The sequence below is a fragment of the Neomonachus schauinslandi genome, unplaced genomic scaffold, assembly GCF_002201575.2.
Source record: "Neomonachus schauinslandi unplaced genomic scaffold, ASM220157v2 HiC_scaffold_167, whole genome shotgun sequence".
NCBI classification, from domain to species: domain Eukaryota; kingdom Metazoa; phylum Chordata; class Mammalia; order Carnivora; family Phocidae; genus Neomonachus; species Neomonachus schauinslandi.
The window spans coordinates 8,548-35,684 of NW_025408868.1; the positions used below are offsets into that span (position 1 = coordinate 8,548).

At 40.3% G+C, this 27,137-nt stretch overlaps 1 protein-coding gene across 1 annotated transcript; it reads left to right on the plus strand.

Annotated features, from left to right (window-relative positions):
• On the plus strand, positions 1 to 26,295 carry LOC110591884 (ly6/PLAUR domain-containing protein 6). Its single transcript, XM_021702846.1, has 4 exons — positions 1 to 185; positions 8,026 to 8,124; positions 22,986 to 23,116; positions 25,076 to 26,295. The coding sequence occupies exons 1-4, from the start codon at positions 68 to 70 to the stop codon at positions 25,241 to 25,243; spliced, it is 516 nt and encodes a 171-aa protein (XP_021558521.1). The 5' UTR covers positions 1 to 67; the 3' UTR covers positions 25,244 to 26,295.
• The last annotated feature ends 842 nt before the right edge of the window (positions 26,296 to 27,137 follow it).

Here is a 27,137-nt window from a genome sequence, read left to right on the forward strand (position 1 = left end):
GACTTCCCTCCCGTGGTCCCAAGTTCTGGCCCCCGGGCCCCCTGCATGAGTGACGCTTCAGTCTGCCATGGACCCTGGCCCTGCCCTGGCCTGGCTCCTGTTCCTGAGCCTGCTGGCTGATTGTCTGAAAGCTGCTCAATCACGAGACTTCACAGTGAAAGACATTGTCTACCTCCATCCTTCAAGTAAGACTCCGTTCTCTTTGCTGCAGAAGTGTCACTTTACTTTGAATAAGATGTGAGTTGAAAAATGGACAGGAAAAGTCAGCCTTCCATGCAGGGGAGACCTTGGCTGATTGAATTGGGGGGTGCAGATGCTCCCAAAGATGTTGTATGCTTTACCCTCACCTTTTTATAGGGCCTTTTTTATTTCAAGGCAGATTGTTAAGGCTTGTTTTCTCTGTTCCCAGCACAGTCGCTCTGATTCTGAACACCTTTCCCTTTAACTCGTGCCAGCTCTCAGTCAGTTATCAAAGTGAACCGGCATGTCCCAGGCAGAGGTATTCGTCAAAGATCAGTCCTTGAGAGGCAAGATAATCGCTGGTCTTCCTGTCTGTGCTTCTGATTCTCAGTTTCAGCGTGATTGGCCTCCCACAACTTCCTATTCTCTGTCCTTTTGGTTTCCTGTGTTTAAGAATCATCTAGGGAGTGCGTAATAACGTCGGTGCCCAGACCCCTTCCCTGGAGTGTCTGATTGCACATATCTGGGACTGTACCCATGAATTTTGCTGAAAGCAAAAAACAAAACAAAACAGATGCTTCTGTTACTGATGGTGTTCTAAGGATCACACTTCAGGAAACACAGCAGTTTTACTTCCTCTTTTGGTCTCCATCTCTGTATTTATCTTCTCTCTTTTATCTTTGTTTGAGTCGTCTTCTGCATGGCCCCCGTGGTGGTGAGAGCCGGGTATGTTGGGTATATTTTGACCATTAGCATTTGCCCTGAGGTACGTTACTCTTTTGAAATGTTCTGTTCAGCAAACATTTTTTGAGTTTCTACTGTGTGTCAAGCGTTGTAATAGACGTGGGAGGTGTCAGGGCAAATAAAACAGAGTTCTTGCTTTTGAGGATCTTATAGTCCAAGTGGAGGCAGCCGCAGGGACTCCACATGGTTAGAGTATTTAATGTGTATGTGTTCTGGTTTAGATGAGAGGTGTTCCACGGAATGCACAGGGGCTTGGATCTTGGGTCAGTGGCTAGCTCAACTGCTTTGCAGCCTTCTGGGAGGGAGGGAGGGAAGGAAGGAAGGAGGGAAGGAAGGAATTCCCTAACTTTGTGAAGGTTAAATAAAGGAATGCATGCAAAGCACTTAGCAGAGTATGAGCCACAGTATATGCTCAATGAATGTTAGAGGCATCTTGTTAAGTGTTGAGTTCTACATTTCTAGAGTGGATGAAATAATACACACCCTGTTGCATTATTTTGTGAATGAGAAAGAATATCCATAAGATACTAGGCACATATATAATAGTCAATTGGATGTTCGTTGCTTAGGATGTTGTTGTAATTGGCTTAGATGGTAAACTTAGGTTGCTGAAACTATGTCCCTCTAATTTTTTAACTCCAAATATACATTTGGCAGGCAGCAAATAGTTCCTTCAGACTTACTGCTATTGTACATTCTCACCAATAAAGGCTGGTGCCTACTGGTTAATTGTGTGGAAAGATTATCTGGCTCCTTGTTTTTGCGGGACTGTTGATTTTCGTAATCATGAAAAGAAGGTGCTTGGATACCTGCTGTGTTTTCTAGGATTGCATTTTGTTCTTTCCTCCAAAGAGCCATGCTTTTTTTATTAGACTTGGTGAACAAAAACCTAGATTTCAGTCTCAGTTGTGATTGCTAAAGCCTTCAGTTTCTATGGGATTCTTTGTCTGCTTCAGTGATAGACTCAATAGTCACTGGGCCGAAAAACAGGCCTCCGCTGAGGCTGTGATTGTCCACACAGGGTGGGGAGGAAAATCAAGGGGATTGGATTCAAGTGCACAAGAATAAAACAAACACACACACACCACTCCTGCACCAGTGTTGTGGTGGGTCAGTGCCAGGGTTGAGTGGACCCCTATCTGAAAAGTCCATTTCAAAATGGGATCTCTGAAGAATGAGCTCTGCCAGGCCAGAGAAGCAATCACCCCTGCTCTCTAGAAGTTGGCAGGAAAGTTCCACTCATGTAGCCTGTGTTAATTAAATAAGGCCATGACCTGATTAAAAAGAATTCACCAAATAAAGACACCTGAATGGCTCAGTTGGTTGAGTGGCCAGCTCTTGGTTTCGGCTCAGCTCTTGATCTCAGGATCATGAGATTGAGCCCCACACTGGGCTCTGCACTCAGCATGGAGTCTGTTTGAGATTCTCTCCCTCTGCCCCTCTCTCCCCACTCATGTTCTCTCTTTCTCTAAAATAAATACGTCTTAAGAAAAAAGAATTCCCCATATAGAAAGAATTGGTGGGGTTTTCTGATATGATCTTGAGCTATGGAGGCTAGAAGATGTCATTTCTAAGCTAGATTACACATAAATGATTCACCAGCAGCTCTGGGCTGAGTTCTCAGAGTCTCTGTAACTGGTCATTGGGAGTAAAAATTCTTGCTGGATTGAAGTTACTGTCAACAACAGTTCCTACTTCACATTTCTCTGCACTATTTCAGAAGTTTTTGATGTTTGTTTGCTTGTTTTTACACTTTGATTTTTTAAAAGGTCATGTTCCTCTGCCCCTGAGCAGCACCCACTAGACCAGGTTTAGATGGAGTGATCTCTCTACAAATAAGCAGGTTTCTGTAGAACATAGACCATAAAAAATAGATGAGGGAAGAGTGGGATTATTTTGACTTTGAATTATTAATATAATCGCCTCACTTTGTAGATGGAGGCACAAACAACTTTCTTGGGGTTAGCGAGCGAGCCTGATTCAATTTATGTTAGATACCGCTCAGAACCTACCCAAGGAGAAATCAATGATGCCATAGATGTTGAGAAGACACACGAGTTTTCTACACCAGGCAAACAAACTCATTTCCCCTGGGCTGTGAACAGCCCTAAGAGATCATAAGTGTGGTGAGACTGAAACCCTGGTGAGGAGAGTTCAGCATCCCATGACTAATCTGCTGTGATCTCTGGTTCTCTAATTTTTCTGTTTTTTTGTTTGTTTGTTTTTAAAGATTTTATTTTTAAGTAATCCCTACACCCAATGTGGGGCTAGAACTCACAACCCTGAGATCAAGAATTGCATGCTCTACCAGCTAAGCCAGCGAGGCACCCCCTGGTTCCCTAATTTTTGAAGTTTCTAACCTTTGAAAAAAAATCAACTTTATGGCTTTCAAACTTGAGGCACTGTCCTCAATAACATTCTTTTCTATAATTTATATGCTTTTCTTTTCTTTTTCATCTGAAAAATGATGAATTTCCTTCCCACCCTATGATTAAAATACCAAAGACCAATAAAACCTTCAAAACAGGAGTTTGTGTTCAGAGAAATGGAGTGACTTATTTGGTTTCCAGACGTCAGACGAGATAGCAGAAGTTAACATCCTAAGTGGATGCAACCTGTTCTTGCCTCCATTTCTTTACTTATAATAGAAGCCTTTCCTGAGAAACCCAGTTTTCCTCTGGTTGCATATTCTGAGTCTTTCCTTAATCACATGGAACAAAGAGCTATATCCCTGCAGGGGGCTTGCTTATGCCCAGATAGTGAGCCAACGAAGTTTCTTCATAATTCTCTACTTAGGGGGTAAGGGCACTCTCTAGAAAGGTACCAGAAAATGCATTTCTGTCAGAAATATGTTCCTAGTATTCAAGTTATACTGACAATATTTTGTTGCTAGAACTCAGAAAGAAGTTCACTTTATTAAGTTTCTAGAAATGTTAGGTTTGCATCCAGTTTCCAAAACAATGAGAATTAATTTGGCAAGAATAAAACAAGTTTGGATGCATTACGTAGCAGCATGCATTTTAAAACAAGACTCTCTTCTCACCACAGTTTTGATAACTGAAGGCCTTTGTCCAGGCAAAAGTTCCAAGAGGTGGAAACAAAGATGAAATCTCTTCCATCGCCTTACGAATGAATTATAGTTGGTTGAACCACGTCTGACCATGGGACTCTAATGGACAGATTATATTACAGGAAGTAACTGGGCACTTTGACGTTTCTTTTCTTCTTTACAATCACCTACTCTTGAGGGACCAAGGACTTATGCCCTGAAATACAGAATACTAAGCTTATTAACTCTGTGATCAAGAGCCAAATTAGATTCATTCACAGCTGAGGCCACAACGATTTGAAACTCTACTTGCCCTGTAATGCTTTGAAGTAACAAAGAAGAAAATAACACATCTCTTAGGAATCTTTTTCCTTCCTTTTAAAAAAAGGGCTTCTTTATCAGATGCAGTATCAATTAGCAAGTTACTGGAGACAGTTGCTCATCTGTAGACCTTAGTTTTGGTTAAATATTTCCAGAGGGAAGAATTTAACCATTTACTTGGTATTGTGGTATAATTAGCCACTTAAAACTGAGTCTGTTTGAAGAGACTTGTTACTGAAAAGAGTTTGATTATTCACGGATCAGTACTACCAACCAAGATGCAAATACAACTTCCTATAGGCAAATATTAGACAGTTGTGGTTGAGACTCACACAGATAGGAAGTAAAACTCTGAAAAGGAAATCATTTGGTTAATTGTCAGTGATATGTGCTGATAAACATGTTCAGAGATAAATGATATGAAACAAAGCTTCATTTTGCTACCATAGTGTTTTAGCTCATATTCCTGTTTAAATTTTGATATACTTTGGGTTAACTTCAGAGTCCAGGCCTCCTTGTGTAAGAAATAACAGTATTTAATTTAATGTATCACTAATCTTGGAAAAGATCATTTTGAAGGGTCTATTAAATAATCCAAATTTGGGAACACTACAACTTATTAGTTCGAGGTTCTCAGTAAGTTTATTCTTGTAGTGGCTGGATCATCAATCTTCATTCAGAGTTCTTAATTTATCTCTTTGATGGGAAAGTTTCCAGGATTAACTCATCCAACATTCTAGCGAAAAGTTTTACTGGCTGTAGTGATAGATAAAATTGGATGCTCTCGTGAATTAATCATGCAGGCTGAAGTGGTACGGCTAGCTTGCAGTCATAAACCTTGGTGAATATGATGATGATTTTTTGAGAAATACTTTTCTGTGACAAATCATTTACATCCTTTTTTTCCCCAAAACTCTTACTTTGATAATTCTTCAAATTTTACAAGCTGTTTTAAAGTTCTTCTTTTAAACTGACTTACATATTACACGTGAAATTAGTGTTTTCATGTACCCAGTAGGACAGTTGCCTAAAATATTTTGTATGGGTTTTCCTGTATTTGTCAAAATAAGCTAATTTGAGTGTCCATAAGAATATGGAGTGGCTTTAAAATTTAAGAACCTGTTTGTCAGGGCACCTGGGTGGCTCAGTCAGTTAAGCGTCTGCCTTCGGCTCAGGTCATGATCTCAGGGTCCTGGGATCGAGCCCCGCATCAGGCTCCCTGCTAAGCCAGAGAGTCTGCTTCTCCCTCTCCCTCTGCTCCTCTCTCCACTCATGTGCATGCGTGCTCTCTCTCTCTCAAATAAATAAATAAAATAAAAGAGCCTGTTTGTTTTAAATTCTTCAGGCATGTACTTATCTTAAGTAGAATCTTTCAATTCAAATGTAACCCACCTATCTAGACAGCAAGATGTGGAGATATAAACATTATTTGTGTGTAGTTTTACAAAATAGTTTACTTCTGTTTTGTTATAACTGTATGATGGGGAGAGTGTGTCTCCCCATAGAGAAATTTCCTCCTTGGGAAATGTGGCTCCGTCTAAGCTGCTTTCCATTTTAAGGCAGTCCGTGCACTCATGATCATTATGAGTCACCAACTACTTGGAGGAATATAGTTGGCCTCTGAGAAGGTCCAGTTACTTGTCTTTTTTAGACAGTTTATGAGTTTGGATCATGTCAGCTTCTTGGATAGTGTCAGTCAGCTCCATGACATGCTGCAAGCAAATACAAGCAAGGTGAAAATCAGTTAAAGCTGGCCCATAATTTGGCCTTAAGCTGATGCCTTCCTCCTTCATTTATTTTTGATAACATACTTAATTGGTTCCATGTGGGCAAAGCAATTTACCCTGAGATGATTATCTCCACCAGTGGGATATGCAGGCTCAGCCATCTGCGAGGGAGAACAGTTGGTCCTGCAGATGAAGTGTTTGAGTGTCTGTAGTTTTCAAAGAGGCCAGGTAATTTTACAGATTAAAAAAAAAAAAAGTGCAAGTTCTGTTTATAAAAGGCAAAACTCTTAAGTTGATAAGCAGCATGTAAAAGCACATCAGTGAAACGGACAGAGACACCCTGGCGTTCCTGGCACCCTGACATTCTTTGGATGGGGGCTCGTCCTTAAATGCCCACCAGGCCCAGGGCACAGTCTAGAGCGTGACTCTCACCAGACACCTATCTGCCTGAGCATAAATGAAGGCAAAGATACAAGTACCTGGAGGACAGTCTCTTCAGAAGGTAGAAAGGGGCAGTTCAGGGGTGGGGAGGGAGGGCTAGGAAGGGCTTCCTGGAATTGCGCATCCCTAGGCTGGAGCTGGAGGCCTGGAGTGCCTCCACATCCACCACGTGCCCTCAGCATGCTGCCCGTGGGTGTTGGATACGGTCCTGAGACAGCCCTTAGGAGGGTCACCTCTGCACAGCATAGATTTTAGTAAAGAAGACTCTTTTCTTAGGTGATCCTTACCATCTCTAAGGATTCTTTTTTTAAAGATTTTGTTTATTTGAGAGAGAGAGAGAGAATGAGTGGCAGCAAGGGGCAGAGGGAGAGAGAGAGAGAGAGAGAAGCAGACTCCCTGCTGATCAGAAAGCCCGATGCGGGGCTCAAGCCCAGGACCCTGGGATCATGACCTGAGCCGAAAGCAGATGCTTAACCAACTGAGCCACCCCGGCACTGTGTCCATCTCTAGCAATTCTTAACCCTGTCAAGTCAACCAGATAAAAGTATCAGATTGAGCCAGAGATATGGCTACTTTTATAGTTCCAAAATGGTCAAACATAAGGAAATTTTTAAGGATTCAACCTAATATTTATATTTACATATTGACATGTCTATATAAGTTGAAATGTAAGAATCATTGGAAATGTAGAGCGCCTATTTTTAATTGAAATTTTTATTGTGATCATTGTACATTTATAAGCAGTTATAAGAAGTAACACAAGGAGATCCCACGTTCACTTCACTCACTTTCCGCCAATGGTAACATTTTTAAAAACTATAGAATAAAATCACAACCAGGTTATTAACATTGGTATAATCAATCCACCTGCCTTATTCGGATTTCCCCAATTGTATTTGTGCTCATTTGCATGTGTGTGTATTTAGTTCTACACAGTTTTCTCACATGTGTAAGTTTGTATAGTCATCACCAAGTCAAGACACTACACAGTTTCAGTAGCACAAGAATTCCTATTGGCCTCCCCCCCAGTTTCCTCTCACCCTGCCCCCAACCACTGCCATCCCTAACCCCTGGCAACCACTAATCTTTCCTCCATTTCCAAAATGTTGTCATTTTTAAAATGTTATGTAAATGGAATCATACAGCATATAACCTTTGGGGATTTTTTTTCACTTCGCATAATTCCCTGGAAATTCATCCAAGTTGTTGGATGTATTAATAGTTCACTTTTATTGCTAGTATTCCATAAAATGGAGGTACCACCGTGTGTTTAACCATTCATTCATTGAAGAACATCTGAATTGTTTCCAGTTTTCAGCTATTACAGTTGAAGTCACTGTGAACGTTGGCATACAGGTTTTTGTGTGAGTATTAGTTTTCATTTCTCAGAGATAAATGCCCAAGAGTGCAATTGCTGAGTCATGGTAGTTACATGTTTAGTTTTTTAAGAAACTGCCAGGCAGGCTGTTTTGAGAATCCTTTTTAAAAAATGAAAATGTCTAACTTCAGGATTCTGTGCTCAGTTTAAAAAAAATTAATCATTTTTCTTGATCCTTTTTCTAGCCACACCATATCCTGGTGGATTTAAGTGTTTCACCTGTGAAAAGGCAGCAGACAATTATGAGTGCAACCGATGGGCTCCAGACATCTACTGTCCTCGAGGTAAACTCTCAGTAGACAGATTGGGGTGCCCAGAGCTGCCCATGAGTGAACAGCCTTGTTGACTTTGACACATAGAGGCGTCAAATGATGCTTGCAATCTCAACCACTTTTCTTGTCTAAGGCTATGAGTAGATCTTTTATCATCAACTTATCATCAAAGGCTTTTAGAGACATAAACTAATCGTTAGGATTGCCCCCTTTCTCATGAAGCATCATTGGAGCACCAAAAGAGGTAAGTGATCCTTCCCACCCCCAGGCCCAGCCAAATGCAGGACAAGAAGAGAACAACCAGCCTGTTGGCCACTCTTTGAAGCATTAGTCATTGTACTGTAACTTCTTTTATGTGAAGTATGAATTGATGTTCATATAAAGATCCCATTTATTACATATCTTGCCAGAGGCTTCTATCCTGAGAGTGTATGAAAGCTAGAATTCTAAAAGCCATCATTGCACACACACACACACACACAAAACCTGAGCTTTTTAAACTATTAAGTTCTTTTTGAAGGATGAGATGGATGCCCAATTGAAGCATGAAATTTTGACCTAGAGGTCCATTTCAAAATGATGTAGAGGTTTCACATTCACATTCATATCTCTTTTATCCTCCTGAATAAAAAAGATAGTTATATTTGGCTATAGAGTCATTATTAATTGGCTTTTAATTTTGGAGGACCGTCCATCTGATGGGGAGATGATGAGGACAGAGCATTTTACTGACAAATGGGTAGTTAGATGTGTTTTGCTGATGGTTTAATCCAGTTATTAAAATGACTGAGTACACCTAAGCCAAATCTATTATTTTTTAACGTGATGCCGGGGCTCTTACACTTACACTCGTGAAAGGCACTCTGTCTCCCATGGAGGACTGAACACAGGGAGATGGAAAGTGAAATTAAGAGACTGTCAGCTGCCTAAGCCAGTGCTGTTTAACCCATCCACTTCCACTTAGGCTGCCCAGTAGAAACACCTGTGGATCTCTTCAAAATTGCTGGAATCTATGTCCTCCCTAGGCCAGTGGTCCTCAAACTCTAGCATGATCAGCATTCCCTGGAGGGCTTATTAAAACATAGATTTCTGCCCCCACTCTTGCCCCATTCCTGATTCAGTGAGTCTGTGATGGGGTCTGAGAATTTGCATTTCTTTTTTTTTTTTTTTTTTTAAAGATTTTATTTATTTATTTGACAGAGAGAGACACAGCGAGAGAGGGAACACAAGCAAGGGGAGGGGGAGAGGGAGAAGCAGGCTTCCCGCCGAGCAGGGAGCCCGATGCGGGGCTCGATCCCAGGACCCTGAGATCATGACCTGAGCCGAAGGCAGACGCTTAACGACTGAGCCACCCAGGCGCCCCGAGAATTTGCATTTCTAAGGAATTCCCAGGTGATACAGATGCTGCTGGTCTAGAGACCACGTGATAAGAAATGCAACTCTACAGAACTTGAACCAGCATCTCTGAGATCAGGGCCCTGCACTGGTGGACTTAAATATCACAGGTGATTCTAATGAACAGTCAGGGGCCAGAACCACTGGGAGCTCCTCTCCCCACTAATAGTAAGTGAAACGTACTGTTGTCATTTCCAACCAATTTCCTCTTGTTTACTTTTAGGTAGAGATGTTAATGGGGTCCCAAATGACCATAGGGAAGAGAAAAACATGGAGATGCTGAAGATTGGCTTAATCACAAGCTAGATATCCCACCATCCTGGTAAATCAAAGATAAGTCCTGTCTGCAGGGCCTTCTGCAATCACACGCTTATTTTGGACTAAGCCAGTGTTTTTCTAACATTACCCCTACAGAATGAACATTTGGATAGGTTGCTCATGGACTTGGTTGAACCACTGCTTCTCAAACTTGGTGGCCCACTGAAATCACAGGGGAAGATTTTAAAACACTGAGGCCTGGGTCCATTCTCAGGGATTCAAATGGTGTGGGGTGTGGCTGAGCATAAGGCTTTCTGAAATCTCCCAGGGTCATTCTACTAGGCAGCAAAATTTGAGACCCATTGTAAACAGTGACTCTGGACAAAACCAGGATGGTTGGTTTGTGTAGCCAATAACCTTTAGGATGGTTCCAGCAGGGACAAAGGTGGCAGGTTAGCTTTTGAAACAGTTGCCACAAGTCGGATGTACTGCAGAGGACACGTGGCAATGCTTTTCTGGGCATTGCTCTAGCAGAGAGGATGCAGAGGACAAGGAGGGATTGTGAACTGGTGCGCTCAGGCTTTGGGCCAGATTTCACAGAGGCCCAGCCCAAGTCCGATGGTGGGCAAGTATATCCCTGTCACAAAGGAAAAACAGGTGACCGGTAGCATTTTGCTTGAATTCCTCTCAGGAAGGGAGAACAATCCCTTCTGGTGCTTCCTTCAAAGGTCAAAATCTGTCCTTCCAAAGTACAGCTATCTGAAAGAATCACAGTGTTCACACAATTCCTCTTTTTCCCTTCTTTCCTCCCACTTTTATCTTTTTGTCCTTAAATTTATAAGGATAAATGGAAAGTGATGCCCTGAGGTTCATGACACAGAACCACCATGCCAGGCTTTTCGGGGGATTATACAGCGAAAGATAGGAATCTGGTTTCTTCTTTCCGGGAGCACCCAGTTAGCTGGGGAGATCAGATCTGAACGTATCAAATGTCAAATATATCAGGACAAAAGCGCCAAATGAAGCATGGCGTTCCGTGCTGTGGGAGCTTATGGGAACAACTGCTGTTTGGGGGCTGAGGTGGCTAGGGACGGCATTGTGGACCCGGAAGAGGCAACAGCTCAGAAGTGGGCAGCGGAAGTAGAATGTCGAGGAGGGCGTGGCTTCGGGGAAGTCACTCAGAGCAAAGGTTTGGAGACGGGATTCCCAGGTGTGCTCACTGGACGGGAAGAGACCCAAACTGGGCGTAGCAGCTAGTTCATGTCGGAGAATAGCGGGAACAAAGAAACGTAGCTTGATTTTTTTTGTGGGGGCCTTGAACCTGTCAGGGAAGGAGTGGAGACTAAAGCTGTAACCTGAGAAGAGATGGAGCCACACTTAGCTTCCTTCTTGACCAACCCCACTTCCCAGGGGCCATCCATCTTTCCCCCTGGGTTTTCTCCAGATTTTTCTCACAATGAAAATAGCGTCATAATTCTTAGATTAAAATCTGAGTTGTATCTAACTACTGAAAACTACTGACTAACCCTAAATTTATTTTTTTTCTGTTGATGATTAGTTTGAAGCAGCAATAGGACTACCGACAGGCTTAGTAAGGGAAGCTCAGTAGATGCTATGGAAAAACATCCTGGCTTTCTGTGATATTCTTAGGTTTTTGTTTTGTAACATGTTTAGGTTTTAATTAGCACATGATGTGAAAATAACTTGTTGAAAGCGAAAAAAACCATTTCTTGTAAGTATTTAATCTTATCTCTATGGAATAAGCCCACATTCCAGATTGCTTCGGGGATCACCTGGGTTTCAAGAATTTTTGAAAACTGAACTCGGTCAAACGGAGATACACAGAGACTATTGTATTTTAGCAGCTGAGGTAAGCTTGCTTACAGACTTGTCGTGAATCATCATTTGGCAAAATAAGCATCCAGAAAGCCTGGTCCTAACTAGAATCCCTCTGTCGGGCAAGGGTGGCATCAGCCAGCCTCCTCTAGCTCCCTCAGGTTCCTATCACTCTTACCTTGGAAATGTGTGTTATGTAAGTATTTTCTTCTCTGTCACTTTGTTATTGCCTCTGGCACTTACAGATTCCTGCTACCATACAGGACAATTTAAGAGCCTTCCATGGCTGGCTCTCATTGCTTCACTTGGCTGGCTTCTCTTTAGTCTTTGGTCTCCGAGCACTTACAGGACAATAACTAGAGTCAGAAAGGATCTTGAAATCATATTACATGAGGGACCAGTTAAAGGAACTGGTGAAAGAAAACAAGAGTTAAGAGTATGCATTTAGATCCAAAGGTTTTGCCTGTGTGCAAGCTTAAAAACCTTGAGAGAGGGGCTGTCTCAATGTTCATTAAGAGTCTGTGGGATTAAATGTCAAGTCAAAAACATTACAATTTTCAAAAAGGCTCATTCTGTGGAGGATGCCTAAGCAGCCAAGGCTTTTATGTTTCTTCTTGATTATGAAGTGCAGAGGCCTCCCTTGAAGGCAAAATCTTCCACTTGAAATTACTGCCGATGCAAAATCAGACCAGGAGAAATCTTGAGATAGAGGGATACGTATCCTTTAGGCACCAGCTTCTGTGCTGCTCACAGTTTTTCTGTGCAAGTAAAGAAAAAGCTGGGCATGACACTGGGTGACTCTTTTTACATCTGTTAATATAACTGTGGTCCCCCACATAACTGAAGACAAGCCCTATGGTTACAAATTTTCAGGAAAGACCTTTTTATTGTTGACTTCTTTCAGTTGGAGCCCAGGCTGAGACACATAGCCTTTCTGTTTTACTTTACCTTCGGTGGATTCTTTTTTTCTCTTTTAGATAATGTTAGGCTATAGCCCTTCAAGGTTTCTACCATTCTATAGGGGTATCTATTCTAGCTCTAAACCCTGTGAAGACCCCAGACTTCACATCTTCTTATAGTCCATCTATGAACACCTCCCAGCCTCCACCTCCATCCTGGGTAGGGAACTCAGAACCTACGGTGGCCCTTAGAATTTCCCTTACATTCAGGAGAGTTCATTTGTATATCAACAGAGGGTATTGGCTATATGTTATCTGACACTCCTGGCTTCTATGTAATAAAGTAGTGTTTAGGTGATCTATCTTGTCATATTGCTAAATGTTTTTAAAGTAAAAATTTTAAAATTAAGGTGTAACATCCATGCCAGAAAGTAAATAGATCATAGGTGCTGAGCTCATTGAAATTTCACAAGTGAACAGGCTGTGTGTCTGTCACCCATGTTAAGTAACAGAACTTCAGAAGGCCACTAGGGTCCCCCAGTCATTACACCCCTCTCCCAGAGGTAACACAATTATGACTACTATCATTGAGCTATATATAAATGGAATCACAGAATGTATTCCTTTCTTTCCCACATTTTCTATGTGAGAGTCATCCTTGTTTTTATGAGCCACAGAGTTATTCTCATAGGTGTATATATACTAAAATTCATCCATTCCACTCTTGATGGTTTTTGAATGTCGTGAGCATTCTTGTACATGTGTTTTGGTACGTGTATGTATGAATTTCTGCTAGGTCTCTCCCGGGTTGGGGGGTGTTGCTGGGCATGTGGTATGCATGCTTTGGCCTTACCAGATACTACCTAGCAGTTTTCCAGAATGACTGGACCAAGGTATGCTCTCCCCGGCAGTGCCTGAGAGTACCAGTTCCTGCACAGCCTTGCCAACGCTTAGTGTTGACAGAAACAATAGAGGCTAGAAGTTAATGGCATGACATTTTTAAGGCACTGAAAGTAAATAACCACCATCCTAGAATTCTGTACTCAGGCTGCCAGCCTTACTTTTCTGCATTTTCCTTCTCTCCCGGCTACCCCGCTTCTTCTGAATTCCCGTTTGTGCCTCCCAAATCCCTTGAGAGTGACCAAGGCTCTGCTCAGCTTCTCTGTCCCTCAGCAGGGCTCTGGGCTTGGCTTCTCCGCCTCCACGTGTACAACTTTGGAGTCCACAAGTGCCTTGAGGGCAGAACAGGTATAGAATGTCAGGCTCAACTCAACGTGTCATTCGTTCCGCTTGTATCTCGCTCTTCAAATCCTGTCTGCCTTGGTAGCTCATCTATGCTTCCACACAGATTTGTGTTGTTTTAATTTTATCTGGCTATTGTAATTTTATTCTATTGTTTCTTGGTAAGAAGGTACAAGCTAGTTCATTTCAGCTAGCATTGTAATTCCCAGATTTATTCTTTAATTAGAACTTTTCCAGTAGTTTTTAACTCAAGTTCTATCAGCCTAAACAAGATGGGTTTTCTTTTGACACCCTGAAATCATCTAACCTACTTCAATTCACAGTGGTTTTGCCCAAGTATTTTCTATTAACATATGCCTCAGATAGGAAGCATCTCTTTGATGCTTTTGTCTTTCCACTTTTAACTACTGTTCATGGTAAGGTCCTGTTTATCCTCACTACTTTGACATACCTTCCCAACCATCTTTTTGGCCTTTGTCTGGTAATAAGCACATAGCTTTCTGAGTTTCATTGATTTGCTTTAAAACAGAGTTTCCTCAACTTAACATGTTGCCTGTCCTTAGGAGGTATGGATGATGATGATTATTTTTTTTAAGACAAGACAAAAACAAAAACTAGGAAAGTATCTGTTTGGCAGTTTCTTCAGGAGGTACCAACTATAGGGTAAAGGAGGACAATTATGACTCAATCAGATTGATAAGTATTCATTTATTTTTAATTTCTGCCTTGAAGAATTTTTTACTTGGGGCAAGAAAAGAAAAGAGTGTCTGGGGTGCCTGGGTGGCTCAGTCATTAAGCGTCTGCCTTCAGCTCAGGTCATGATCCCAGGGTCCTGGGATGGAGCCCCACATCGGGCTCCTTGCTCTGCAGGGAGCCCACTTCTCCCTCTCCTCCCCGCTTGTACTCTCTCACTGTCTCTCCTTCTCTCTCTCTCTCTCTCTCAAATAAATAAATAAAATCTTAAAAAAAAAAAAGAAAAGAAAAAAGTGTCTTTTAGGGGTCTGTGGAGAGTAATTGATAGGATCAGGAAAGTCAAGAGATTAATCAGATGCCTGGATACCAGAAACCATGTGATAATTCCTAATTGGAGTACACTTTAAATAATTGAGCTTATCTGCAACTCAGTTTGTAGCTTGTTCTTCTCATAAGTCTATTTTCTTTTATCTTGGATTCTTTTTTCTTTCACTTTCCATTTTACTGAACTTATAATTGAGGTGTGACATACACAGAATAGTGAACAGCACGATGAATTTTCACAAATTGAACATATTATGGAAGCAGCACCCTGATTAAGAAATCAATTTTTTTTGACAGCCCAGAGGCTTCTTACATGGCTGTTTTGGGTTACTATCTCTACCACCAAGGATCCTGTAATAGGCTCAAATGTGTCCCCCCAAAATTCACATGTGAAGCCCTAACCCCCAGTACTTCTGAATGTGATTATATTTGAAGATAAGGTCCTTAAAGTGGTAATTCAGGTTCACTTATGAAAAGGAGATTAGGACATAGACACACTAGAGGAAAGACCATGTAAAGATACAGGGAGAAGTTGCCCATCTGTGAGACAAGGAGAGAGGCTTCAGAAGAATTCAACCCTGCTGACACCTTGAACTTGGACTTTCAGCCTCCAGAATTGTGAAAAAATAAATTCTGCTCTTTAAGCCACCTAATCTAAGTTACTTTGTTGTGCAATTTATCTAGAATCTATAATTACCCTGAATCTAAAACCAGACTAAGTACCAAAAACAATAACAACAACAAAAACCTGCAGTCTAATATTCCTTATGAATATAGTCACAAACATCTTTAATATAATATTAAACAAATAGAATTTAGCAATATTTAAAAATAAGCCTGACCAAGTGGCTATATATTTCAGGGATGCAGGACTAGTTCAATATTTGAAAATCAATCAGTATAATCCACTATATTAACAGGCTAAAGACAATAAAATCACGTGTTAATATCAACTGAGGCAGAAAAAGCATTTCACAAAATTCAGCACCATTCATGATCAAAAACTTTCAGCAAAACCTCATGCAAGAAACTTCCTCAACTTGATAAAGAATATTTATTTTAAAAAACCTAGCAAATATTATACTTACTAGTGAAAGACAAAATACTTTCCTGGTAAGATCAAGATCTAGGCAAGGATGTCACTTTCACCATTCTTATCCAACTTCATGCGAAAGTTCTACCCAGTGCAATAAAGCAAGGAAATAAAAGGCATACAGATCGGAAAGGAAGAAATAAAACTGTCCCATGTCACAGATGACACGATTTTCTAAGGAGAAAATCCCAACAAATCTACACAAAACTCCTACAACTAATAAGTTCAGCAAGGTCACAAGATAGTAAGATTAACATACAAAATTCAAATGTACTTATATATACTATCAATTAACATGTGACCATTGAATTTAAAAATATAATACCATTTACAATTGTTCAAAAAATTAAATACTTCAAGGTAAATCTAATAAAACATATACAAGACTTGTATGCTAAAATCATAAATGCTAATGAAAGAATTCAGAGAAAATTTAAGTAAATGGAGACTTCCATGTTCATGAATTGAAAACTCAACATAGTAAAAATGTCAATTCTCCAAATTTATATGCAGGTTTTACACAATTCCTATCAAAATTCTAGCAAAATTTCTTGTAGTTATAGACAAGATTATTATACAATTTATATGGAAAGGTAAGAAACTAGAATAGCTGGGTGGCTGGGTGATAGGCGTTGGGGAGGGTATGTGCTATGGTGAGCGCCGTGAATCGTGTAAGACTGTTGAATCACAGACCTGTACCTCTGAAACAAATAATACATTATATTTTAACAACAACAACAACAAAAAGATAGCAGAAGGGGAAGAATGGAGGGGGGGAAATTGGAGAAATAGGAGGGGGAGACGAACCATGAGACTATGGACTCTGAGAAACAAACTGAGGGTTCTAGAGGGGAGGGGGGTGGGGGGATGGGTTAGCCTGGTGATGGGTATTAAAGAGGGCACGTACTGAATGGAGTACTGGGTGTTATACACAAACAATGAATCATGGAACACTACATCAAAAACTAATGATGTAATGTATGGTAATTAACATAACATAATAAAAAATATTAATAAAAAAGAAACTAGAATAGCTGAAATAATTTTGAAAAAGGAATAAAGTGGGAGGAACCAATCTACCCTCTTTCAAGATTTCTCATATGGTTACAGTATTCAAGACAGTGATATTGTCAGAGGGATAGACCATAGATCAATAGAACATAATAGAGATCTCAGAAAAAGACTCTGAAAAATATGTCCAACTTATTTTTGACAAGGATGCAAAATCCAATTTACTAGAGGAAAGAGCCTTTTCAACAAATGTGCTGGAGCATTTGGACATCCATGGGCAAAAAATGAACCTCAACCTAAGTATTACACCTTTTACAAAAGTTAATTCAAAATTAATCATAGACTTAAATGCCAAATATAAAACTGTATAACATTTAGGAAAAAAACAGAGGATAAAATCTTTGAAATCTATGGGTAGGCAAAGAGTTCTTAGACTTAATAAAAAAAAGCATGATCTGTAAAAGGAAAAAATGATAAATTGGACTTTATCAAAATTAAAAACTTCTGTTCTACATAAGACCCTGTAAAGAGGATGAAAAGACAAACAACAAACTGACATAAAATATTTGCTAATCAAATATCTGACAAAAGACTAGTATCTAAAATATATAAAGAATTCTCAAAACACAATAGTAAAAAACAAAATAAGAAAAGAACAAATTCTGCTGCAAAACCATAAAAAAACGGGACACAGAGGGAAAAAAAAAGAAAAGGACAAAAAACATGAATAGATATTTCACCAAGAAAGATAAATAGATGGCAAATAAGCACATGTTCAACATCATTAGCCATTAGGAAAATGCAAATTAGAAACATGATATATCACTATACATCTATCAGAATGGCTAAAATTAAAAAAAAAAAAAGCAACACCATCAAATACCAGTAATAATTAAGAGAAACTAGATCATGTATATATTGTTGGTGGGAGTATAAAATGGCACAGCTACTCTTGAAAACAGTATGGCAGTTCCTTAAACAATTAAACAGGCATTACCGTATACCTAGTAATTCCACCTCTGAGCATTTATCCCAGAGAAATGCAAACCTGTGTTCACACAAAAGCCTTTATACAAGTGTTGATTGCAGCTTTATTAATAATATCCCTAACCTAGATACCCTTTCAATGGGTGAATGGTTAAACCAACCTTGGTAAACCCATAGCACGGAATACTACTCAGGATTAAAAGTTAGCAAACTGTTGATACAACAATCTAGATAACTTTCAAATGAATAAGGCTGAGTAAAAATGCCTAACCTCAAAAGTTTACATGCTGTATGAGTCCATTTATATAACATCCTTAAAATGACAAAATTATAGAAATGAAGCACAGATTAGTAGTTACCAAGGATTAAGGAGGGGTTGGGGGAAGGTGGGATGAGGATGTGAGAATAAGAAGTTGACATGAGTGATCCTTGTGGAGATAGAAATGCTCTGTATCTTGACTGCAATGTCAATATCCTGATTGTGATACTATACCATAGTTTTGCAATATGTTGCCATTTGGGGAAAAGTGGGTGAAGAGTACATGAGATCCCTCTGTATTATTTCTTACAAGCTCATGTGAATCTACAATTATCTCAAAATAATAAAAACACTAATTAAAAAAATCAATCAGTAAAATATATATACATACATATATACATATATATATGTATATATGTCAATTGTGTTAATGTTGAGAAACTCTGACTTAGAAGGAAAGCCAGACATACCAAATGAGGAAACTAAGAAGGGCTGTGAACCTGGTTGGGAGAAATTCAAGGAAGGTTTCACAGAATTCATCACATTTAGATTGAACCTTGAACAGGTTTCCAGGAGCAGAAGATGGGGGAACTTTTTGTTGTGAAGAATGGTCAAAAGATGTAATGTGGTGTCTCAAGGTATTCAGCTAGCAATGATGAGGTAGTCTGGTCCTAGATCAAGGGGGAACATTGAATAATAATAAGTGCTGAGTTTCAAGATGTGAGTTATAAATGTAAGGGGTTCCTTTAGCAGGGAAGCAAAGCTACTCTTACACTCCTGACACACAACTTTAGGAGCAGGGAGAAAGCAATGGACCACCTACTGGCCACTCCAATAGGCTAACTAAACCTAGCAGTATGCATCCAGGGCTTCTTAACAGGTAGGGTTCACTCAGGCTCTCATAGACAGTGAGAGGCATGACCTGACCTTGGTTTCAGTAACATATCTGGTGGTTGTTGGCACCTGCATTGGAAAGGAGAGAAGTCAGAGACAAAGAAGACAGGAAATGATGAGGTCCTACACTGGGAAAATGGAAAATGGAAAATGGAAAATGGAACAGAAAGATTAGATGGATAATGGAGACATTTCAGGGGACCTGGAGACACCCAGCTTGGAAAGAGAAATCTGAGCTGATTCTGAATGTCCTAGTCCAAGTTGGAGGTGCCACATCTCAGGATGTCCCTTCCTAAGATAAACACAGGAAGATAAACAGATGGGGGGAATTTGATTTGTTTGAGCTACATGAGGTGTGAGGTGCTGCTGGCAATGTCCAGGAGATAGCTGCAGATTTGTTCTATAGTTTGGGAGAGAGTATCAGACTGAAGATAAGGTCATCGGAGGTTGAATGAAGTCACTTGAGAAGAGGTTCAAGAACAGAACGTGGGAGAATATCAACATTTAAGTGAAGGAAAGTGTAGGAAGAGACCAGAAATGCAGGAGAAAATCTAGAAGACAAAACTCCGAAGCCCAGGAGAATCATGCAGAGGACGTTATATATAGTAGATCCCAGAGCTGCAAAGACATCCTTTGGGGTCAGACATGGGCGAAGGGCATCCAGCTGGACACTTAGGCAAAGAGTCATTGCAGAGGAGGACCTGGAAGGAGCAGAGCCGGATGTGAAGGGTGAGGGCACAGTCAAGAATCAGGCTGGGACTCTGCCAGCAGCTGCCACTAGACTTATTTTTTCAATATAATTTATAATACTATGATTAAAGCTATATTCCTCCCATTAATTTTCTAACACATGGTGAATGGTTCTCTAGCATCACTTTAATCATTATAGATGTTTGTAAAAAAAACAAAACTTGTGGACCCAAAGGGAATAACTGAGTGGTGAGGAAGCCTTTACCAGGAAGTTGGGTCATTTTTAAGTCAAATCATTTGGTGTATATTTTGTTTAAATACAGCTTCCATTATTAGAAACTGAATATTGGTGGGTAAATGGAAATTTATATTTTAGCTTTGAACCTTTTTTTTAAATTTCAGAACTAGGTTATGAAATTTCTGTGTGTGTGTGTGTGTGTATTTCATGAAAAATTATGTATTTTGTGTTTTCCACTAGTTGATTAAGCTCTCTTATACCCAGTTCTGCTTTCAGTTGCATGCCTGTGAGTCTTACAGTAAAAGACTTTTGTTTCATCACCTCTGGGAATACCATGCAGTTGCAGAATATGAGATTTTAGAGGCCAAAACTAACTTGGTAGAAATTCAAATCCATCTTTTATCTTTTAGATAAAAGCCTTTGAAATCCTTTTAGTGTGAAGTTATCAGCAGGCTTGATTCTCATATAACCTCACTACTAACCCAAGGATTATTCAGAATGCATGGAGCGTAATGCTTTGTGGCTGAAACTCCTTTTTTATCAATTCTACAGCCCAGTGATAAGCCACATGTGGTCCACCTCATCCTGCTTGGGAAATGCTACCTGCCTGCCCCCAACCCGCCTTGGAGATCACAATACACATTCAAGGCTCTCCTAAGTTGTGTCCTAAAGAAACCTGTTCAACTTTATTTGAATATTTCCAAAACTTATTTAACTGTAGAACCTTTTTTTTTACGTTAACATTTCATAACTCACCTAGGGGTTCTGTAAGATAAGAAGTGGAATGGATTAACGCTTCAGATCTAGGATAGCTGCTGCTGGAAGTAATGGGGTGTTCTCAAAATATCTTTGTTTCATGGGTTAGATTTGGTGAGTATAAGAATATTTTTTATCTAGCCTCATCGCTGATCATTTTTCTCTCCCCAGGATGGCAAGAATTAGTGTATTAGGTACTGGGCTTTCGCATATTTTCCCTGAAAAAAAAAAAAAAAAAAGCTCATTAGTTGTTATCTTTACAGTGGAATAAATTTCCAATTAATAAATTAAAAGAGAGTTTATTATGGACACAAAAGTAAGAACAAAAAATAGTTATATCAAGTTCACCAATTGTTATTCGAGGCTTACTTAAGACAAGAGAATTTAATACTTGGGGGACAAACCCAATTTCTAAAACTGAAACCATGTAATGGTTTACTTATTCCATAAATGTATGATCTTACCTACTCAGATTTACCTTTGGAGCAATAAAACCTCTGGCAGCTACTCCTGGTTGTCTGCATGAAGAGGAGACAGGAGATAAGAGCATTCCTGTCTTTATTGCTTTCTTGAACATCTGAAGGTGGGATGGGGTGGGAAAGGTGTACCTATCATGACCATAAATGTCCAAGTCTGATACCAAAGAAGTAAACCAGTCCTCTTTGGGAAACGTGGTAAATTTCTCAGGCTACCGGTCTCCATGTGTTAAAACCTGTCACAGGCTTAAAAAATCAGAGATCTTCTACCTCCTCTGCACCGGAAAAACAATCACTCCAACTTTAAAATATTTTAGGACTTGGGGAGGATCATTGCCAGGTGCAAAACTTTCAACTTTTCCTGTGAGCTCATAGGGTGGCCTTACTTACTTCACTTCCAAAGAGCTCTCCAGGACCCTGAGCTAGCTAGGGCTGTCTTGACCTGATTCCCACTGACAAAATTCTGGTCAGGGTGCAGTGTGGGGAAAGCATTTGGGGGAGGGCATTGATCAAACTCAGCCCAGGTACACCCCCCAGTGGTATAATTATTAGGGAAATCTCTGTCCTTGGTAAGATTCAATCAGAGGCCACTCAGGTTCCTGTTTAGGGAGATTGTTAAAAATCCTGAATTTTATGATTCCCAAGATGTGTCAGTGTGGTCTGTATTGGCTCATTCTCAGGGCCTGAAATTCTTAAGCTTCCTTCTTTGGACTTTAGTACCTTGGTTAAAAGCTGCCAAAATTGTAACAGAATATGGTGGGGGAATTTTTATTGCCTAATAAATAATATCATAGAAGGTCATAATTCTATATTAGCCACTAAATATCCAAAATGTATAAAGCATGCAAAATTGAGTCCAAGATATGGGTGAAAAACAGCTCGGTGACATTTCTTAAGAATTATTCATTTTCTGTTTCAATCTGAAAGTGGAGCAGGAACATTCTCCTAAATCCCAGGCTTAGAAAGCTGAACACTGCCTAGAGGCCTTAAAGAATTACTTTGACAAAGCCATTTTTCTTTAGTCTTTAAATTAGAAGTAGAAAAATTCTCCATGGTAGTTTGGAAGAAATCTTAAGTTTTTGGATTCCTAAGACTTTAAGGGATGTTTAGAAACTTATGTCATGGTCCGTCTACATCTGCCATCCTAGAAATCATACTAGGGAGAAATGATGCTCCTCAGTTTTGCAACACCTTCACCTGGGTTAAATTCTAGGATCCAACTATGCTCATTGTCAAGAAGTTCTTTCTTTTGGATAAAGTCATTTTCTGAAGATAAAATGAATCTATTTTTAATTGTTCAGCCCTTACAAGGGAATAGCTGTTTCCAAAACACACACACACACACACACACACACTCCAGCATCTACTAGTCTTTTAACTCCTTGAAAACCACTGTTACCTGCCTAACTTCTTTTCTTTTTTAACCTGTATTCTTTGAACTTTTTCACCCCTTTGTCTTCCTGAAAATTGCTGATTCTCACATCCTAATCATCCCTCCAAACCTCTCGTCCCCTAAAAATAAAAACCAATACAGTGGCAAAATTTTTTTGAAAGGCAAAGAATGATACCATTATATCTTGGTTTCTGGGGATGACGACAGGCAGAGAGACCAGTATTCTTCAGAACGCTCTCCTCCTACTGCGGTGAAGTGCATCTCTCCAAGGACTTCTTTGGGATTGGACATAAACTCAACACAGTGTACATCTCATGTGCTGTTAAATCTCTTCAGGACTTGTAGTGTTGACACTCCTGTTGTTTCCCTTCCGGGCAGGTTGGGCTAACATTTCCCATCTCAACTGAAACATATTTTCTCTGTTGACAGAGACCAGATACTGCTACACTCAGCATACAATGGAAGTCACGGGAAACAGCATCTCTGTCACCAAACGCTGCGTTCCACTGGAGGAGTGCTTGTCGACTGGCTGCAGAGATTCTGAGCATGAAGGCCACAAGGTCTGGGCAACAAAGCAAGTGACGGGTACAGCATAGTCAGCCTTCCTCCACTGCAGATGCGTGCCAGAGCTCATGAGCAAATTCTCACTCCCCAAAGTAGCCTGGCTTTTGACTGTCTTTAAAATACCATTATGTGAAGATTCTCCTTTCCGGTTTGCTCCAAGAGGATAAATTTAGACCAGAGCATAGGAAAACCAGTATAAATTATGTAAACACAACACCAAGAGGGTATTGAAAGTTATTGTAAGCCCTTTCTTTACTCAGAAGAAAGTAATAAAGCCACCAGAAGGAAGAGGAATGAGGGACCAGCTATGTCCTCAATGGTAAAGCATTGCAGATGTAGCAACAATTCATTCGGCCGAGAATGGCCACAGCAGGTTAGCTTTGATAACTGTCTGTGAAGTGAGGCTCGGGTCTTCATTGGAATGCTGACTTGGGGAAGGCATCCATTGGCTCCTGAATCATTTGAGGAGGTGATCAGAGAACCATCTCCTTGTGGGTTTACTCCACTTAAACTCCATCTGGTGCCGATACAGAAGCATTGAGTGTAAAATGAACTTCAAGTGCAGCCTTGAAGGAGAATATAAAGGACCAGAGAAAGGCAGCCTGACTGTGGTTGGAGTGGGGAATGCCCCTGATCTCCTGCTGGCTGTTCGGAGCTGGCCCCACATATAATCTTACATATCAGGCCTTGGCCTTTATTTGGAGTTGGCTCGCTTCTCCCCATCAGGCTGCCTTCCTGGTGGTCGGAGGCAACTTCTACTCTCAAAATCCTGCAATGCCATGTTTAGTGGCATTTAGTAGAAGACACCCAATTTTCAAGCAACTTGAAATACACTAAGTGTACACTTAGTGAAATACACTAAGAATTCAATTTTAAAATATGATCTGCAGCTCCTGGTTTGAAATATAAAAGGTAAACTCAAGGGTTTTACCTCACTCCCCGCCACACTCCCAGCAAGCCTGGCTCTCAGGCTTTATTGTGGCTACTTCACCATGGATAAAGTTAAAGATCAGAGAAGTGACATCATGTGCTCAGGTCACAGAGATGGTAATTATGTCTGACAGAGAGAATTCAAGCTCACTTCTGACCTTCAGTTTCTCTCCTCAAGATTATAATGTCTTCCTAGCCCAAGTCAACTGTGACCAGCCTCAAATCCTTGCAGGATAATGACTCAATAGGATATTGACCATCAGAGAGTTTTTCGAATATTACTGTGCATATGGATCAGTTGGGGATCTTGTTAAAATGCATATTCTGATTCACTAAAGTTGGGGTGAGGTTTGAGATTCTGCATTTCTAAGAGACTCCCAGGTGATGCTGAAGCTACTGATCTGTACTCTGTGTAGCCATGGCCCAAAATAATTTCAGCCAACAGTCCTTTAGGTTTCTCTCTTTCTTACAGTCCCTTAATAAAGTAGTATAAATCAGTAATAATTGCATTAATGAAAACCCTCCAAACTTTAACTCTCCCACAAGAATGGTGGTAGTTACATAGACTGTTCTAATGAAAGTAAATAGTTAAGTTTAAGTTGGGTTGTTTCCACTTCACTTACACTATGGAAATTTGGCAATTGAAAGCTTACCCTCTGAACAGCTTCTTCAAATAGTCAGAAGGGGTTTCTTTGAGATTGTAGGGTATTATAATCCCTATTTCACAGATGGAAAAGCTGAGACCTAAGAAGGTTGTAGAACCCTGTAATAACCATCTGGTGGGATGTCAAAAACAGAACTCGTGTTCCTTGAAGCTTAGTCCAGGGGGTTTTCAAGTTGACCACATTGCTTCCAGTTGAAATTTCATTCCACTTCCTTGAATGCAGGGTTGGTGCCTCTTTTGTGGAATAGGTAATTGTCATTTCAGTCTTACTGTGAGGGAGACCGTTCCTTCCAAAATCCTTGTCTCCTTCCAAGATCTGCCAGCTTCTCATCAGCCTTCTGTTTCTCTTCCTTTCTTTCAGGTCTGCACTTCCTGTTGTGAAGGAAATATCTGTAACTTGCCACTCCCCCGAAATGAAACTGATGCCACATTTGCCACAACATCACCCATAAATCAGACAAATGGGCACCCACACTGCATGTCAGTGATAGTGTCCTGCTTGTGGGTGTGGTTGGGACTCACATTATAGCAGCTGCGAGGCGCCATGTATAGTAGCAATCCATGGGGATCGCCATGGTCCATGGTCATGCATGAGTCGTTGGCTTGACAATAGTTACACGTGCGAAACCATGACACTCACAGATGTCTTCACAGCCAGGCATTTCCACCTATCATGAGGAACAAGCATTGCTTCAGGGTAGTCATTTCAAGTCCAAGACCTCATCAAAGCCAGCCTGCCCCCAAAACAGACCCTGAGTTTTATACCACAGACCTTTCTTTTCACTCCAGGAAATAGTTCTGCATTTTTATTGAGATCTGAGGCTCTTAATTTGGAATACATACATGAGCCATAGGAGGTTCTGGGACCCTCTGAGATGTTAGACAGTATGTTTATATGGACATGCATAGATGTGTATTCTTTAAGAGAAAGAAAGGTAAAGGACCACTGGTTTAAATATAATCATGAATTTATTTATAGCTTTAGAATTTTAAAACTTTGACTCCGAAATGAATGGACTGTTTCCTTGGAGATTCTGACTGAGTCCCTGGAAAAGTAGTAAGCAGTTGTCCAATTTAATTTTCCCCACATTCTTCTCCCAATGGTGGGAATCATATTCCCTCTGCTCTGTGCAGAAAATAAAAGGCAATCGTAAGTTTGTTGCATAGGGGGAGGGGTAGCTGGAGAGGATCTTTCCCAACTTAATGGAACTGGCATCCATAAAGTAGCTGCATATCCTTTCATTATAATTGGTGAGATTGGCCTTGGTTGGGCACCTCATTGTGCTCCATGAGATCCTGAATTCTACCTGGGCCAAAGGGTATCCAAAAAGTCCCAAAGCAGGATAGAGTTTTCTCCACTCATGGGGTTCTATTCAGGCATAGCTAAACTAGACAGAGAGAGGATTTCAGAATGCAAGGAAAGAGATGTGTGGCGGTTGACCCAAGTTCACTGTGAGGGCCCGGTCAGTGGCTTAGCCAGATCTCCCATCTGCACTTCATACTGCCAGAGAGCCCTCCCGGGTTCTTCCTCTTTCAAATCCCCAGGGACTTAAAGGATCGCATTATCTCAAGATTGATGGGGAAAGAAGACATAATATCCCAGGAGGAGAAGTAGGTGGGCCAGTTGGGTGATGGTGAGACTAGTAAGGAGATCCAGTGGGAATTTTTCTTTCTTTTGGGTGATTGCTTTTGAAGTAGATGGTAAAATTTTTGCCATCCTTCCTATATTTTTGGCCTGAGTTACAACTTGTTCTTCTTCCTTGTAAATCATTTATACAATATTTATTTTTATATGGCATAACTAGAAACTTAAATATATTATAAAATATTCTTTATTCTGAACAAAATGACCAAATTAGAATACTTATTTTTCAACAGTGGTAGAACTTGTAATATATGTTTGTTCAAAGTTATCTATAATACTTGTACCAGTGCTGAAAAAAATTTAACTTATGTTTGAGCAAGAGGAATGTGTTGGCCTCAAGGGTTTTTGCTCACTGATTCCTCAGTGGTATTGTCCCAGAAGTGCTCAGGTGGTGACCAGCAATGGTATGAGTTCCTCTGCAGGGTTATGGGACACATTTGCATGAAATTTGGTGGAGCCATTGCGGATAAAGAGGAGAGTATTGTCAGGGTCCATCTGCCTTGCACAGGAAAATGTCTGTGGCTCATAAAATGAGACCCCCTCAGGGATTACCAAATATGAACTGACAGTGTAACTCTGATATGAAATAATCTAAATGGCATCAAATGGCCTTAAATCAGAGTTTGGTAGGCTTATCAATATGTTACTTATAATTGGGGTGAGGGGAGTAAAGGGAGAGAAAAGATATTTACTAAACACCTCTTATGTGGCAGGCACTATGCTAAGCACTTTATATATATATATATATATATATATATATATATATATATATATATAT